This window comes from Talpa occidentalis, unplaced genomic scaffold (assembly GCF_014898055.3).
Source record: "Talpa occidentalis isolate TD23 unplaced genomic scaffold, MPIMG_talOcc4v2.1 talOcc4.3, whole genome shotgun sequence".
In the NCBI taxonomy this organism is placed as follows: Eukaryota; Metazoa; Chordata; class Mammalia; order Eulipotyphla; family Talpidae; genus Talpa; species Talpa occidentalis.
This window is the reverse complement of record NW_023603184.1, coordinates 48,770,813-48,784,470: the sequence shown is the minus strand read 5'-3', so window position 1 is coordinate 48,784,470 and position 13,658 is coordinate 48,770,813. Positions and strand designations below refer to the sequence as shown.

General features: G+C 35.1%; 1 protein-coding gene across 1 annotated transcript in view; it reads left to right on the top strand.

Moving 5' to 3' along the window:
* LOC129146611 (disks large 1 tumor suppressor protein-like) overlaps positions 1 to 6,164 on the top strand; it is a 652,699-nt gene extending 646,535 nt beyond the window's left edge. Inside the window, exon 6 of the mRNA XM_054699574.1 lies at positions 3,727 to 6,164. Within this exon, the coding sequence (XP_054555549.1) occupies positions 3,727 to 3,798 (72 nt within the window). The 3' untranslated portion in view covers positions 3,799 to 6,164. The remainder of the gene's footprint in view (positions 1 to 3,726) is intronic.
* Positions 6,165 to 13,658: the final 7,494 nt, after the last annotated feature.

Below are 13,658 nucleotides of genomic sequence, written 5' to 3'. Positions count from 1 at the left end.
AGTATTTTACACTGAGTCATCCCCCATGAAGCTGGGGAGATAAAGCCTGAGTCTAGATTTCCATTCAAGAATTTTACAAGGCTGTCATTCTAAGAAAGCCCAGAAAATTTTCATGAACCATTTTGTTTTAAAATCTGTACATGGCTTGTACTTTAATTATCAATATTGAAGATATTTTTATTAAGACTACAGAAAAAATAAAATAATTCCTTATTATCACCCATATGCTCATATCCCAAATATTTAAAAATCACGTTTTGTAATTTGTGTTGCAGATTCAACCTTCCTTTTTATTTCTTATGAATTTGAAACAAAAAAAAAATTCTTGTTCAGAAAACTGTGTGCTATATTAGAAATAATGATAAAACTTGAATCAGAATACATGAGGAATTTATATTTCACCTTTGATATCTGTTGATGTGGAATTTAATTTCCATGATCTTCAGTAGTTAACTTCCTCTGAAAAGTGGGAGTAATAACAGCTAACTTGCAGACTACTGTATAAATACAGTGACCCTCTAACAACTGTAACACTGTAAATTATAAAACACTTTATAAATATTAGACTATCTAAATATGAAATTATCATTAACTCTGTCATAACTCTGAAAAAAGGGGTTCATTTTTAAATTTTTATGTGGGTTGTTGAAGTAACTCTGACTAAATGTTGGACCTGGAAAAACTCCATTTTGCTATGTCTCAAGCAGAGAGTGAAAAAAATCCATGACTGGACATTGACTATCTGGTATCAAAGCTCAAAGCCAACATCATCTCTTCAGTAAAGGATGTGGGTGACTTGGCTATTACCTCTCCCATTCTATTGTCAGCAAAGATTGCAGAGAAAACTCAGTTACATTATCCACATCCTCCCTCTTTTCAGGTCTGTGACCCCTGTGCATTCTTGGGCTTATTAGAAGATACTCAGTTCTCCTACATACTCTGGTCGTACCCGCTAAAAATTGTTGTAATTTTCCATAACATTTATTATATAAAATTACATGTTACAGTGTTCTGTTTTCTCTTAAGCTGAAAATATGGGGACTCAACATATCTTCATTTTAATTATCTTAATGTTTGTTATTTTTTCTCTTTATATTAACAGCATTTACACCACATTTTTATTTAATTACCTGTTTCACATAGGAACTAAGTAAGTATTTGAGGGAGGGAAAGAGGAAGGAAAAAAAAAGGAAAATATGAGCCTCAGGGAATTAACTTTTATAATGAAACACAGTGACCTTGAGTACTGTGTGTTACAAACTTATCCTGAGGTTGACGATTTGATACCAAGGGTTTAAAATAAAATATCTCTTAAAATCTTAAATAGCCTGTTTAGATCAGATGTTGAATGCATAAATTAAGGAGAAAAATTCCCAGGAAATGGATTTCCATGTCTATTGCACAAGATTATTTTTGAATGTGTGAAAACTGAATTGAAGAGCTAAATTCATTTAGTTTTATCTTTAGTGATCCAGTTATGCATGATGATTATGCTATTTCACATTATGAAAATGACAACCAAGAATAATATTGTGAATATATACAATGCTATATCTATGATTGATTTCATCATATTTAACTACTAAGTTTTATTATATTAATAAAAGAATTGACTGATAGAGATTTTTAAATTGTTAAAGTATAAAGAATAGATTTCTTTTATATACCAAAGTTAATTCTCCAGTTACTAGTCTCTTTCCCTACTGGAGTAAAAGTGTCTTGAAGACAGAGATTCTTTTACTTATTATTGTATTCCCAGTGCTTAGTACAGAGTTGAGCATACAATAAACCACAGAATATTTGTAGATTGAATTGATGTATATATTTAATTTATTTGCATAGTATAAGGATGGTTTTGACTTTTGAGTTAGACTTTATATACAATTCTATATTTTTAAATGCATATTTATATCCTTGATGACTGAAATGACTTGAGAAAGAGAAATTTTAGGTATGTGCCTAGCTATAGAAGAAGTTTCAGTAATATATTTAATATTATTTCTAATAAAATATACTAATAATTAGTTCTGTACTAATAATTAGTTCTGTAAAATAAGTAAGAACATTTATTATTGTGGGAAACCAAAGGCCAGATGAAATGTTCTTAATGATCTAGGCCAGATTCTTAACGTCTAAAAATAATGCCGGAGGAGTTAGTCATGTATCACTAGATGCTGCATTAACTCTTTCAGGCCACTAGGGTACAATTGAGTGCACTGAGGCTGCAGTTAACCAAATGCTGCCCCAGAGGTCTCACTCAGTTATTGAAGCTTCCAGAAGGGCCTATGTCTTTCCAGAGAACAGTTTAAACATTGGAAAAATCTGATCCAGTGTATATTTTCCCACGGTGATATTTAAAGGAAATAGCTAGTGCAAAGCTTTATCCTGTCGTATACAGTCAATTCTTTGTTTAAATGTACCTCTGAATAATGAAGACCCTTCCTGCTTCTCTTTTGCTTGCTAGCATTTCCAGGGGAGTTAAAATAGATTACGACGTAGCTTTATTTATAAAATGAAATTTACATAATAAATGACTTATACGATCCAATAATATTGGTTCTTTGGAAATTATCTTAAGGCAGAAGAGGATACTAAGAGTGGCAGGAGAAAGGGAAGTTATAAAAGATAAATGTCAGATGTATCTTAGATGTTACCACTATTTGTTCTACAGTGAAGTCCCTTGAGCCCCAGTAATTGCTAGATACAAGTGAGATTAGAAATAATTTTAGTTCTTTGTCTTTTAATTTAGTCATGTGGGCTAGCTGGAAGGCGACATTGTTGAAATAATTGTGGTGGTGACTCAGATTTAACATTTGCTACACAATTAGATTTTCTTTAGGTCAACCATAGCAGATAAAACTGCTTTCAGTGAACTTTTCTCAGATCTATTGTAATTTCATCAAAGTGTGGTGAACATAATACTGGATGGAGTTTCGTGTTTGAAGAACCATCTTATATTCACTTTTACATTTTTCGTAGGTTTTAATGTTTTCTCTGTTCAGCATCAGCTTTATTCATTTAATTCTCAGATTATCTAGTGTTTCATTCTGTAGGCCAGAGTTGAAGTCCATTATTAATACTTCATTTTAATGCTCATTCATTCACTTACTCTCTCACTCCTAAAACTTTTAATGAGTTCCCTTGTGTCACGTCTGAACTAGAGCTAAGGATACAAAAATGATATAATTCAGTTGTAGCTCTCAAGGAATTTTATAGTTTAGTAGAGAGAGGCAGGTATATGAATGAATAATTCATGTGAAATGTAATAATAGCTATACTACTGTACTATAAGTACACATAGAATGCTATAGAAACATAAAAGAGCAAGTGACTAAATTCAACCTAAGCCTTCTGGGTTTGGGAGAGACATACAGAGGAGGTGACATTTCAATTGGGCCATAGAATTTAAGTAAAGATGTTTTTAGAAGAAAATACAGAGTAAGGTGAGAAAAATTCTAAGAGAGAGTGCCAGATAGAGTAAAACAGAAGAGGAGGGAAGTAAATTTGTTATACCTGGGAAAGCTTTATCCTGTAGCATACAGTCAATTCTTTGTTTAAATTTACCCCTGAATAATGAAGACCCTCCTTCCCTACTTCTCTTTTGCTAGCCCTCATTTCCAGGGGAGTTAAAATAGATTATGATGTGGCTTTATTTATAAGCTGGGATTTACATAATAAGTGACTTATATGATCCAATAATGTTGGTACTTTGGAAATTATCTTAAGGCAGAAGAGGATACCGAGAGTGGCAGAAGAAAGGGAAGTGAAAGCCAAGGAACGGTTTCCAGGAAAGGATAATCAACGATTTCAAGTTCTCTACTCTACGAGAATAATTATTAAGAAGTTTTTCTGAATTTGGCATTTAGGAGTTTTCTAATATGGAAGAACATTTTCAGTGGAAGCATGGGGACAGAAGATATTTATCTGATTTATCTAATTAGATGTCTGTTTACTTCTCTCTTCTCACTTCTGTGCTGAACCCTACAGCGTTTTTTCTTTAACAAAGTTGATCATGTACAAATTGGGGAAGAAACAAAGTAGGTTTTAATTATGTGTAATGATCATTTGTATTGTTATATGTATGCAACCAGAAGCCCATAACTATTTTTATTTTAATAACAATAGTACATAAGAAGGAGAAGAAAATATATAGCATGATTCTATTTACTTTATCTATCTATCTACATAAGAAGGTTTAAATAATTTATCCAAAATCATAGTTACATGATGAAACCAATTTTCAAATCCAATCTGATCTTTGATTTCAAAGCCTGTGCTCTTTCTAAATTGCTTGTCATTGATAACCTATTATTTGCAAGACACCTCTTCTATGCATTAAGGATTCAAGAAGAAACAAAACAGTCACTTCCTATGGAGCCCTTTTCCTTGGGAGGACTGAGTAATACAGGACAAAGCTAAAACAGAGAAGGCATGGAACTCAAGTTTGCAAGGGACCTCAGTTGCTGTGGTGTGGTGAAATATTGGCATAAGTTGTAGACAGCATTCATACTGACTCACAGGCAGATTACTCCAGTATGTGATTTAAGCAGTGAACCATCTACCTCCACCTCAAGACACACAAGTCAAAGAGTCATCCTTACCTGATCCATGTGATGCAGGGGATAGTTGGACCTAGCTCCTAGCAGTGGTTTCCTCCTGCTCCTTCCAACAATATGACTACTCTCCTCTTCAAAATCTTCTCTACTTCAGAATTTCATATTTACTCAGACAATTCTCACATCTGATTAGCCTCTTTGTTGGGACAAGAATGTGGACTTCTTTTTCTTGTGTGCTGTTTCTTAGGAGCCATTCTTTACTAAGTACTCCACTAAATGTAGACTTGGAAGTTTGAGTACATGTGCATGGGTGTATGCTTGCTAAAGTGCATGCTGAACAGATCACTTTACAAGAATAACGGAGGGACAGATTAATTTCCACAGTGTGACTATGGATAAGAAGTATGGGGAGAAGATTGGGTAGATCTGAAGAAAAGGGAAAATTATAGAAAATTAAAGATGTGAAATGCAAGACAAGATTTCTGCTTCTGTAAAACTGTCTCCATAGGAACACAGACCAATTAACATGAAACACTTAAAAAATAATTAGAAGCAAAAGTTTTGCTGATGACCTTGATTATATTAGCTCAGAGAAGAGAAATGGAGGGTGGAAGAGAGAAGTCAAGAGACTTTACCCAGGAGATTAGACTTGAGAGCCTTTAAGAGATGAGAAAATCTAATCAAGCAAAGAAAGGATGACATCATGTACATGGATTTATAGAACACCAGCGAGTATAATTCAATTGAGATTGTTTTCTATGATCCTTGAAGAAAATTGATTTCATAAAATTCTGTACCCTTCAGAGATTATTCTTAAATTTCTTATGCATATAATTTATAGTATCCAATCAGGTCAGAAGCACCTAGAAGTATATGCTTTTTCTTCTATTTCATTTTTATCACCCACATATGCCTAGGATAGTGTTCTGAACTAAGAGTTTCCAACAAATGCTTATTAATTAGCCATACAATAAACTTCTGGACAATAATTATAAGAATATCTACTTGTTTGCAGCTATTCTGTCCCAGGCACATCTACTCATAACATTTGTAGGACTTGAAACAAAAGTACAAACCAAGGCCATGTATTAAATGTTTTAAAGAATTAAATCATGCTAACAAGCTATTACTGAATGCATTTAATCTTCCCAGTTCAACAAATACTCTTTCAAAATGAACATGGAAAATCAAACTCAGAGTAAAACTAGCTGAATGATTTCTCGGGCTCTCTGGAGCTCCATTTATAAGGAAGTAATGCTGGGAGAATGTACTCCCCTCCAGGCTTTCCCAGCACTAATTCAGGGTTCACTGTTTGGATTATGACAGCACAGCACATGCTTATGAGACACTCTCTGAGACTCACTCCCAGTCGTGGAGGTGAGCACATCAAAGCCATGGTCTAGAATCAGGGAAGGGAAGTGAAGGGAAGGTTAGGTTAGGTTGCTGGGCAGGACCAGTTGAGCTGGTGATTCAGGGTCCAGTTTATGGTGGGGTGGCACGTGGGCCCCACTTAGGCATGACCCTTGGTTTCATAAACACCTCATGGGAAAGAGTTTCTGCTAGAATGAGATCTTCTGAAGTATGTGCCTTTCTCAAGCCTTTTGCCAGGTATTGTCCTAAGTGCTTGAATATTTTATTGATAAGAATTCTAGACATCAAAGTTCTTTAACTGTCCGACTTGAGTTCTGACATGTAGTATAGAAATGAATGGTGGAGTTAGGATTTGTAACTGGTTTCTGTGACCCTAGAGCCTCTTTTTGTTACTTGGGTGATTTGGGGACAATAAAAAAAAACTATTTTATTTTCATTTAGACCAAAAACAGTGGGTTTCTTCCTTCAACAAGCTTAAAGTCTATTACAAGTCAGTGTGAGAGAGAAAGGCAATTAAAAAAAAAAAATGCTGTATTTTTCAATCGAGTTTGTATGGTTGTTTTCCCACTGATCTTGGAATTCACTACAATATATTTATAGTTTCTCTTTTCTTCTACCTTAAGTTATGAGGGTGGGGTAAAGGAAGAAACCAGAATTGACAGGTGTAGGAAAAGAAAGAGTGAGCATGGGCAAGGACATGTTGATAATTTTGAACTTCAAATCACATGAACCAAAAGCAGAAGGGGAAGAATCAAGTAAGTGACATCAAAGAGAAAGGAGTTAGGATTAAAACCATGGCCTTAAATAACTGGCCATACTTTTTAAAAATGTAATCTCTTAAAGGATAAATATTTTTGCAAGTCCCCTGCTATAGGATCCTGTTTAAACATTTATTAACATAAAAAGGTATAACTTTTATTTAACAATAAAGGAATATAAATTTAGAAAATGAATATGAACTAAAACTACTCCATCCTTTCATTCATTCATTCACTTATCCATTCAACAAATGCTTAATTGACATTTATTATGAGCCAAGCACTAAGTATATAGCAGCAAATAAGACAAAATCCCTTCTCCCATAGAATTGCTTTCTAGTGGGTTGAAATTAATATTAGTAATATTTATTGAATATGAAGGAATGATATTTTGCTAAAACTAAGTCTTTACTCACAACATGGATCTAATTCTAACAGCTTTTGAGTTTGTCATGACCACAACATACTGCACATTCAAGGATGACTCAATTCTCTGACAATTTGTCACTAATCATATTACTGCTAAATATCTCATTATAGCCATTGACTTCCACAGGGCACAAACACAGCATTTATATTTAAATTCATTTCTCCTTAGCCATGACAATTAAATAGTACATGATAGCTATTATAATCACAAACATAAACAAAGACTGAAGATTTTGTACTCAGCTATAGGGTATTGTTACAATGATCCTGAAAAACTTGCTTTTATTAAATAGATTATCACAGAAATAAAATAAATATTAGAAAATACATTGTAGATGACTCTAAGATCCATGGGAAATCATGGTTTCCATCATTCTGATTGAAAAGGGTTTTTGTTATTAGTTTTTATCAACCTGGCTTTGAATCATCTCTGACCTCCCTGAAACCAGGAACACAGTGACGCATCTTTGTATGTACAATGCTTTTCATGTATCTAGTATTAAGTAGCTACACAGACAGATTTTTTGAATAAATGGACAGAGGGATAACTCAATAAACTCGGTGCTCAAAATATATTTTGTACAGAAATCTGTTTATTTGACATTTGTTAGCAAGCTAGAGATAATTCTGTCTGCCTTTTTGAATATATGCCTGTAAGTATGCCAACACTGTATTATTTTCCTTTAGGATTAGTTATTGTAAAATCAAAAGTATCACATTTGAGAAATAAATCTCTTCATTCTACTGATAGCTTTTTATACATTGATAATTTCCTTCCATTTTTAATCCTCATGCATAGATCTAAAATTGTATGTGTGCGTGCATTTTTTTCCTTTGCCATTACCTTATTTATACATTAATGTTGAGTAACACATATATTATATATGACATTATATATCACATATAATATTATTCTATTTATATATATTACATATTGCATAACATATATATTATGGTAAGATTTATGCTTATTGCAAAATTGAAATTTATTATAGATCATTTTAAAATGTAGAAAAGCAAAATTTAAAACATGATAGCACTACCATGAAGAAAGTCTGCTATTTTATTTTCCATTATAATCTTTCATGTGTGTATAAGTGTGTGTGTCCAAAAATGAAAGCCTACAGTCTATATTCTTTTAGAAATAGCATATTTAATACTACTAGGGAAGTATTGGTATGTAAAATATATAGTTAAGATGCAAAAAGAAATCTAAGATGTACATTGACACCACATCGCTAAAATAACCATACCATACAGATCTTTGAGGTGCCTGTATTTTCTGAAAAACTTGGTGAGGAATGTCAACAAAATATCTAGGATCAGAAGTAAGTAAGCAGAAGCCCTGAGAACTAAAGGTAGGAGAGAAGCAGGATCTTGTTGCTAGGCAATCCACATTCCAGGAGGAGACTTCCAAATAGCACCCCCCACTGATCTACCATCCCACATGGCACATGCTGAGTGTTTATAAGGATGGCTGGGCTCCAGATGTAGACTGACCTCTGAAGTTCAGTTTGTGGCCTGCATGTGGATATATCCCTGATCTTAGCTCAGTCTGCAGCCCAGATGGAAAACTTTAGGACAGACCTTCAGTAAAACTCCTGTGGATTTACAGTAAAACTGTCTGGTGCGATCTATTGAAAGGTGTCTGTCACTGGTTTCCCTATCATAGGTATGGTTAGAATGTGGGGAGTCTAGAATCAGAGCAGAAAAAACCACACTGTCAAGTCTTTTCAGGGATATTCAAGATAGGAGGGAAATTTGGGGGGTAGAAGAAGGGTAAGTGAACAAAGTCTGTTCCATTTCCTCTGGCAAGAGAACACATTTATGATTGCTGTAAAACAGACAGTGTGACTTTCTTAATCAAATTACTAAAAATGGCAAACTTTGGGTCTTATAAGAAATGACTAATTGGTATCCCCAAAATGCTGTTTTCTGGAGGACCTGATCTTCTGAAAGTACTATTACCATTTTCTTGATTCTTGAGAGATAATCTGAATCTTCTGTACTTTTTTTAGAGCACGGGGAAATGAAACTATCAGTTAGTGAACTCATATATGTCTACAATCTCTTAACCACATTTCAAGATCCTCAAAAGTACTGAAAGTATAGTTTGTTATTGCTTTTTAAAAAAATAAACAAGCATAGAGAAAAAATGCAATATTCAAGTGGTCCTACATACCCTTCAATTAAATCCATTAACTATTAGCATTTTGCCATATGTATCTAGAAAATAAACTGGGCATCACTAGTTTCAGCAAACTAAGTTAGCAACAAAACTTGACCCGAAATAGCAGGTAACTCTGAAAGGTGTTTAGTCACTCTGATATGGTGTCGTTATCCATATATTTCATTGTAGAACTTTTGAAAATTTGATTATGGCATACCATCTCAGACTCTTTTGGGATGTTAGGTATTTATGCTATGTGAATTTTTGAACTTCCTAAAATCCATATAATTTCTGAATTTCAAAATGCATCTGGTTATAAGAATTATAGATGAGGGATCATGGACTATGCGCTAAGTGCTAAATGTTATGCTGGGCAACTGTTCTTTTTCTTCTCTAATCTATAGCAACTCCGCAGAGAAGTCAATCTCCACTTTATAACACTGTCACTTGTTTTGTAAATGGTAGATCCGGGTTTTAAACATTTGTACATCAAGATTTATATCTTAGCTGTTTTCACTAAACAATATTGATTTATTACACTATCCTGGCACCTTGAGGAAACAAAGGTTTTAAAATAGCCCAGAGTTGTGATGGTAGATGTAGGACCAAATTAGAATCTACCAATTGAGAGAACCACAGTTGTCTGTTGCTTCCTTCATCATATTTGTGTCTTTGAAAGGTGGAAATCACCTGTAGCTATCCAGATCTATCCCCAGTAACAAAGGATATACAGAAATATATATATATATATATATATGTAGACTTATCTATCTATCTATCATCTATCATCTTCAAGCATCTCAGCTAACCTCTGTTTTTGATTATAAGAAAGGTTTTGCTGTAGAAGACCTCCACTTCATAGACTTTCAGTCTCACCTTCAGTTTCTCCCAGCTGAGTGTCCTGAACAATTCATCTACACTCTCAAAGGCAAGATAGAGATAATTCTGCCTGCCTTTTCAAACACATTATTTCTAAAATGAGATAATAATTTTTCTTAAATTATGGAGTTGTAAAAAATTAAATTAGATAACACAGTGTCTATCATCTAGTCAGCAATAATTACTGTGAGAAATTATTGTTATCATCCTCTGCTCAGCTATGTTCCAAGAGTGCTGATGGAGGATGACTTTCATCAAAATCTGAATTTCATTCCCTCTAGTTCCTTTCTTTGTATATGGTAATGTCTATTTTTTGTAGGAGTGATTGTTAATTATAATAATGATCAATTAATCTTTCCAATATACCACTTATTCTGCTGAAGCTCCATCCTGCAACCACCATTGCCTTTTTGCTTATTCAAATACTGCAAATAGCTTAAGGCCCGATTCAAGTCTTACCCTTACCACAAAGCCTTTTATAGCCCCCAGAGCTTCATGTCCCTCAGTCATATTGCCATCTCATGTGCTCAAATAGTGTTTATTCTTTCTGCTACTGCCTGACACTTCAACTCCATGACATCTTAGTTATCACCTTATTCTTTTTTTAAAGATTTATTAATTTATTTTATACAAGAACAGGGGTACAGGTCAGAAGTGTGGGAGGGTGAGAGAATTCACCAGAGTCAGAGCGGGGAGCAGAACAGGCAGACTGATGAAATACACTGCTGAGGGGAGCAGCGGGTGTGGCAGGAGAGGTCTGCACGCCATGTGGACCCTTGCCGGTAACCAGGGATCAAACCAGAGCTGCAGAGGCTGCAGGCAGCTTCGCAGAGCAGCACTCAACTGCTGTGCCACTGGGGAGGCCCTCACCTATTCTTTTAAGTAACTATGAAGGTTAGGAGCCATGTCTTTATTTTGCACCTTTATCAGGTGATAAGCCATTATAGCTAGACCTTAAGAAAGAGTCTAAATAAACGTTTGTGAACTGAACATAAGAATTTCTAATGTGTCTGGGGAATTTCTTTTGTAAACATTTGAGATTGATTTGTGACTTTTGAGACTTTAAGTCAAGGATAGAAAATATTAGACATATGACCCACCCACCTTCACTCTCCCGTGGAAGACTCCAATGTTCACTGTCTCACACTAAATCCAAATGAAACTAAGAAGTTTTCCAGCTGTGGTCAAGGCAAGCTTAAAGGGTTGATCAAAACCCAAGCTCTAGATCATACAAACTAGCTACTCATCAATATATTACTATATTCAGTGCTTCCCTAGTCAATTTAGTAAGGGCCAAAGAATTTAAGCCAAGATTAGTTGATGTTCACAGGAAGAGTGAAGGAATTTGTTATTCATTTGACTGTGAACCCAAGGCTAACAGAAGGGAGGGGAAGAGAAGATAGCAAAGTGGGAGGGAGCACAATGGGTTAGGGTAGAGAACTATGGGGGTTTTTGGTGGTAGGTGTAGGATGGTTAACAACACTTGAAGAGGGGAGATCCTATATCTCTAAAACCAACACAATTTTGTAAACCCAAAAGAATTGGTAGGGATAATTCTAAGCAAAATAAGCCAAGGAGAGAGAAATACCAATGTTGTTACTTTTATGTGGAATATAGAGAAACTTAACAAAGGTCAGACAAGCACAAACATGAAAACCAACCCTTGAAAGCTCACCATGGACCTCAGGCATCCAAAAGGCTAGAGGGAGAGAGGAGTGAGAAGAGTGATGAGGAGGGAAGGGCAGGATTGCTACTGATCTTCCCTGGAGATAAAGAAATGTAAAAGAGGGCCTCCCCTGGTAGTGCAGTAGTTGAGCACTGGGCTGCGAGGCTGCCCGCAGCCTCTGCAGTGCCTATTCATTCCCTGGCCACCTGCAAGGGTCCCACACACCAAAAAAAAAAAAAAAAAAAGAAAAGAAAAGAAATGTAAAAAATATACAAAAGAAAAAGAAGAAGAAATGGAGGATGGAAGCTAAAATTAAAAAGAAAATAATTCTTCCGGGAATTACAAAACAAATGCAAAAGAGAAACTTCTGACTGAAAATCAACATGAAATGGGCTATCACAGGCTTGGCTGGGAGGTGGGATGCCACTGGGGGATGAGAGGAGATTAAATAAAAATAGAACAAATTAAGAGCAGCAAACTATTAATCTTTTGTTGTTATTCATATTGTTTTCCAAGACATTATTTTGGGGTTTTGGAGAAACCTTCTCAAACTCTTAGAAATTGTCTTTGAAATACTGGATTGTTATGAGGAACTTTGGTTTATTTTATTTTATTTTTCATTAATGAAGTGCCATTGTTTCACATCCTTGTTAATATTTTGAAAATATAGTTTCTCCCCTATCTCCCTCCATCACAACGCCCAGAGTTCTTCACCACATCCCATTACGCTTTATTCCCCTTCCTCTCACCCCCACCCTCTTGGATGACATAGATCTGTGGTAGCCTTTCAGGGTTTGGTTTTAAGGCTTATCTTTGTCTAACCCTTTGTTTGATTTCTGTATATTCCACATAAAAGTGATACCATCTAGTATTTATCTTTCTCTATTTTTCTTATTTTGCTTAGCATAAAGTTTATCTTTGACACTTTGTTTGATTTCTCTATATTCCACATGAAAGTGATACCATCTAGTATTTATCTTTTTTTTTCTTATTTTGCTTAGCATAATCCCTATCCAGTTGGGTGATTATGACTAGTTGCAGCAGTTGTTGTGGTCACTCTGAGAAAACTGAGAGAAACAAACATCCCATTAGGTATCCTAGGACATAATCTGTTTCAATGAAAAAACATAAGAAAGAGAGGCCGATAGACCTAGTTTTGAACTCTTGCTCTGTAGATCTCTAGAAATGTGACAGTGGACAAGTAATTTAGCTGTTTGATGTTCAGTTTTCCCAAATTTAGTAATCAAAAGGTGAAATGTGGAAAGTTATTATCTTTCTCCCACCTGATGGAAAAATGCTTTTTTTTTTAAAAAAAGACTTATTTATTTATTCATACAAGAACTGGGGTGTAAGCCAGAGCTGTGGGGAGTGAGAGGATTCACCAGAGACAGAGTGGGGAGCAGAACAGGCATAATGACTGAAATCACTGCTGAGGGGAGCAACGGGTGAGTCAGGAGAGGTCTCCTGTGCCATATGGATCGCTTCCTGGCCAGGGATCGAACTCGTGCTGCAGTGGCTGTGGATAGCTTGATAGTGCTGTCTTTAACCCCTGCAACACCAGGGAGGCCCCCCAAAATGCTTTTTTAATGCTTATTTTCTGGTTCCTATCTTGCTCCTATGTGGACTAGACTAGATTAAGTGCATGCGTCCCCAAACTTGTGCATTAATGTGCATGTTTCCAATGGAAACAGATAAAATTCACATCAGAAGAACATACAGAATTAATTGAGGCATCCTAGTTGTAATGAACTCTTTTAGGCCTTTAGTGATTTTTTGCTATTTAATTTTTTTTCTTTATGTTTGAATATAACCAGATGCTCAGTGATAAA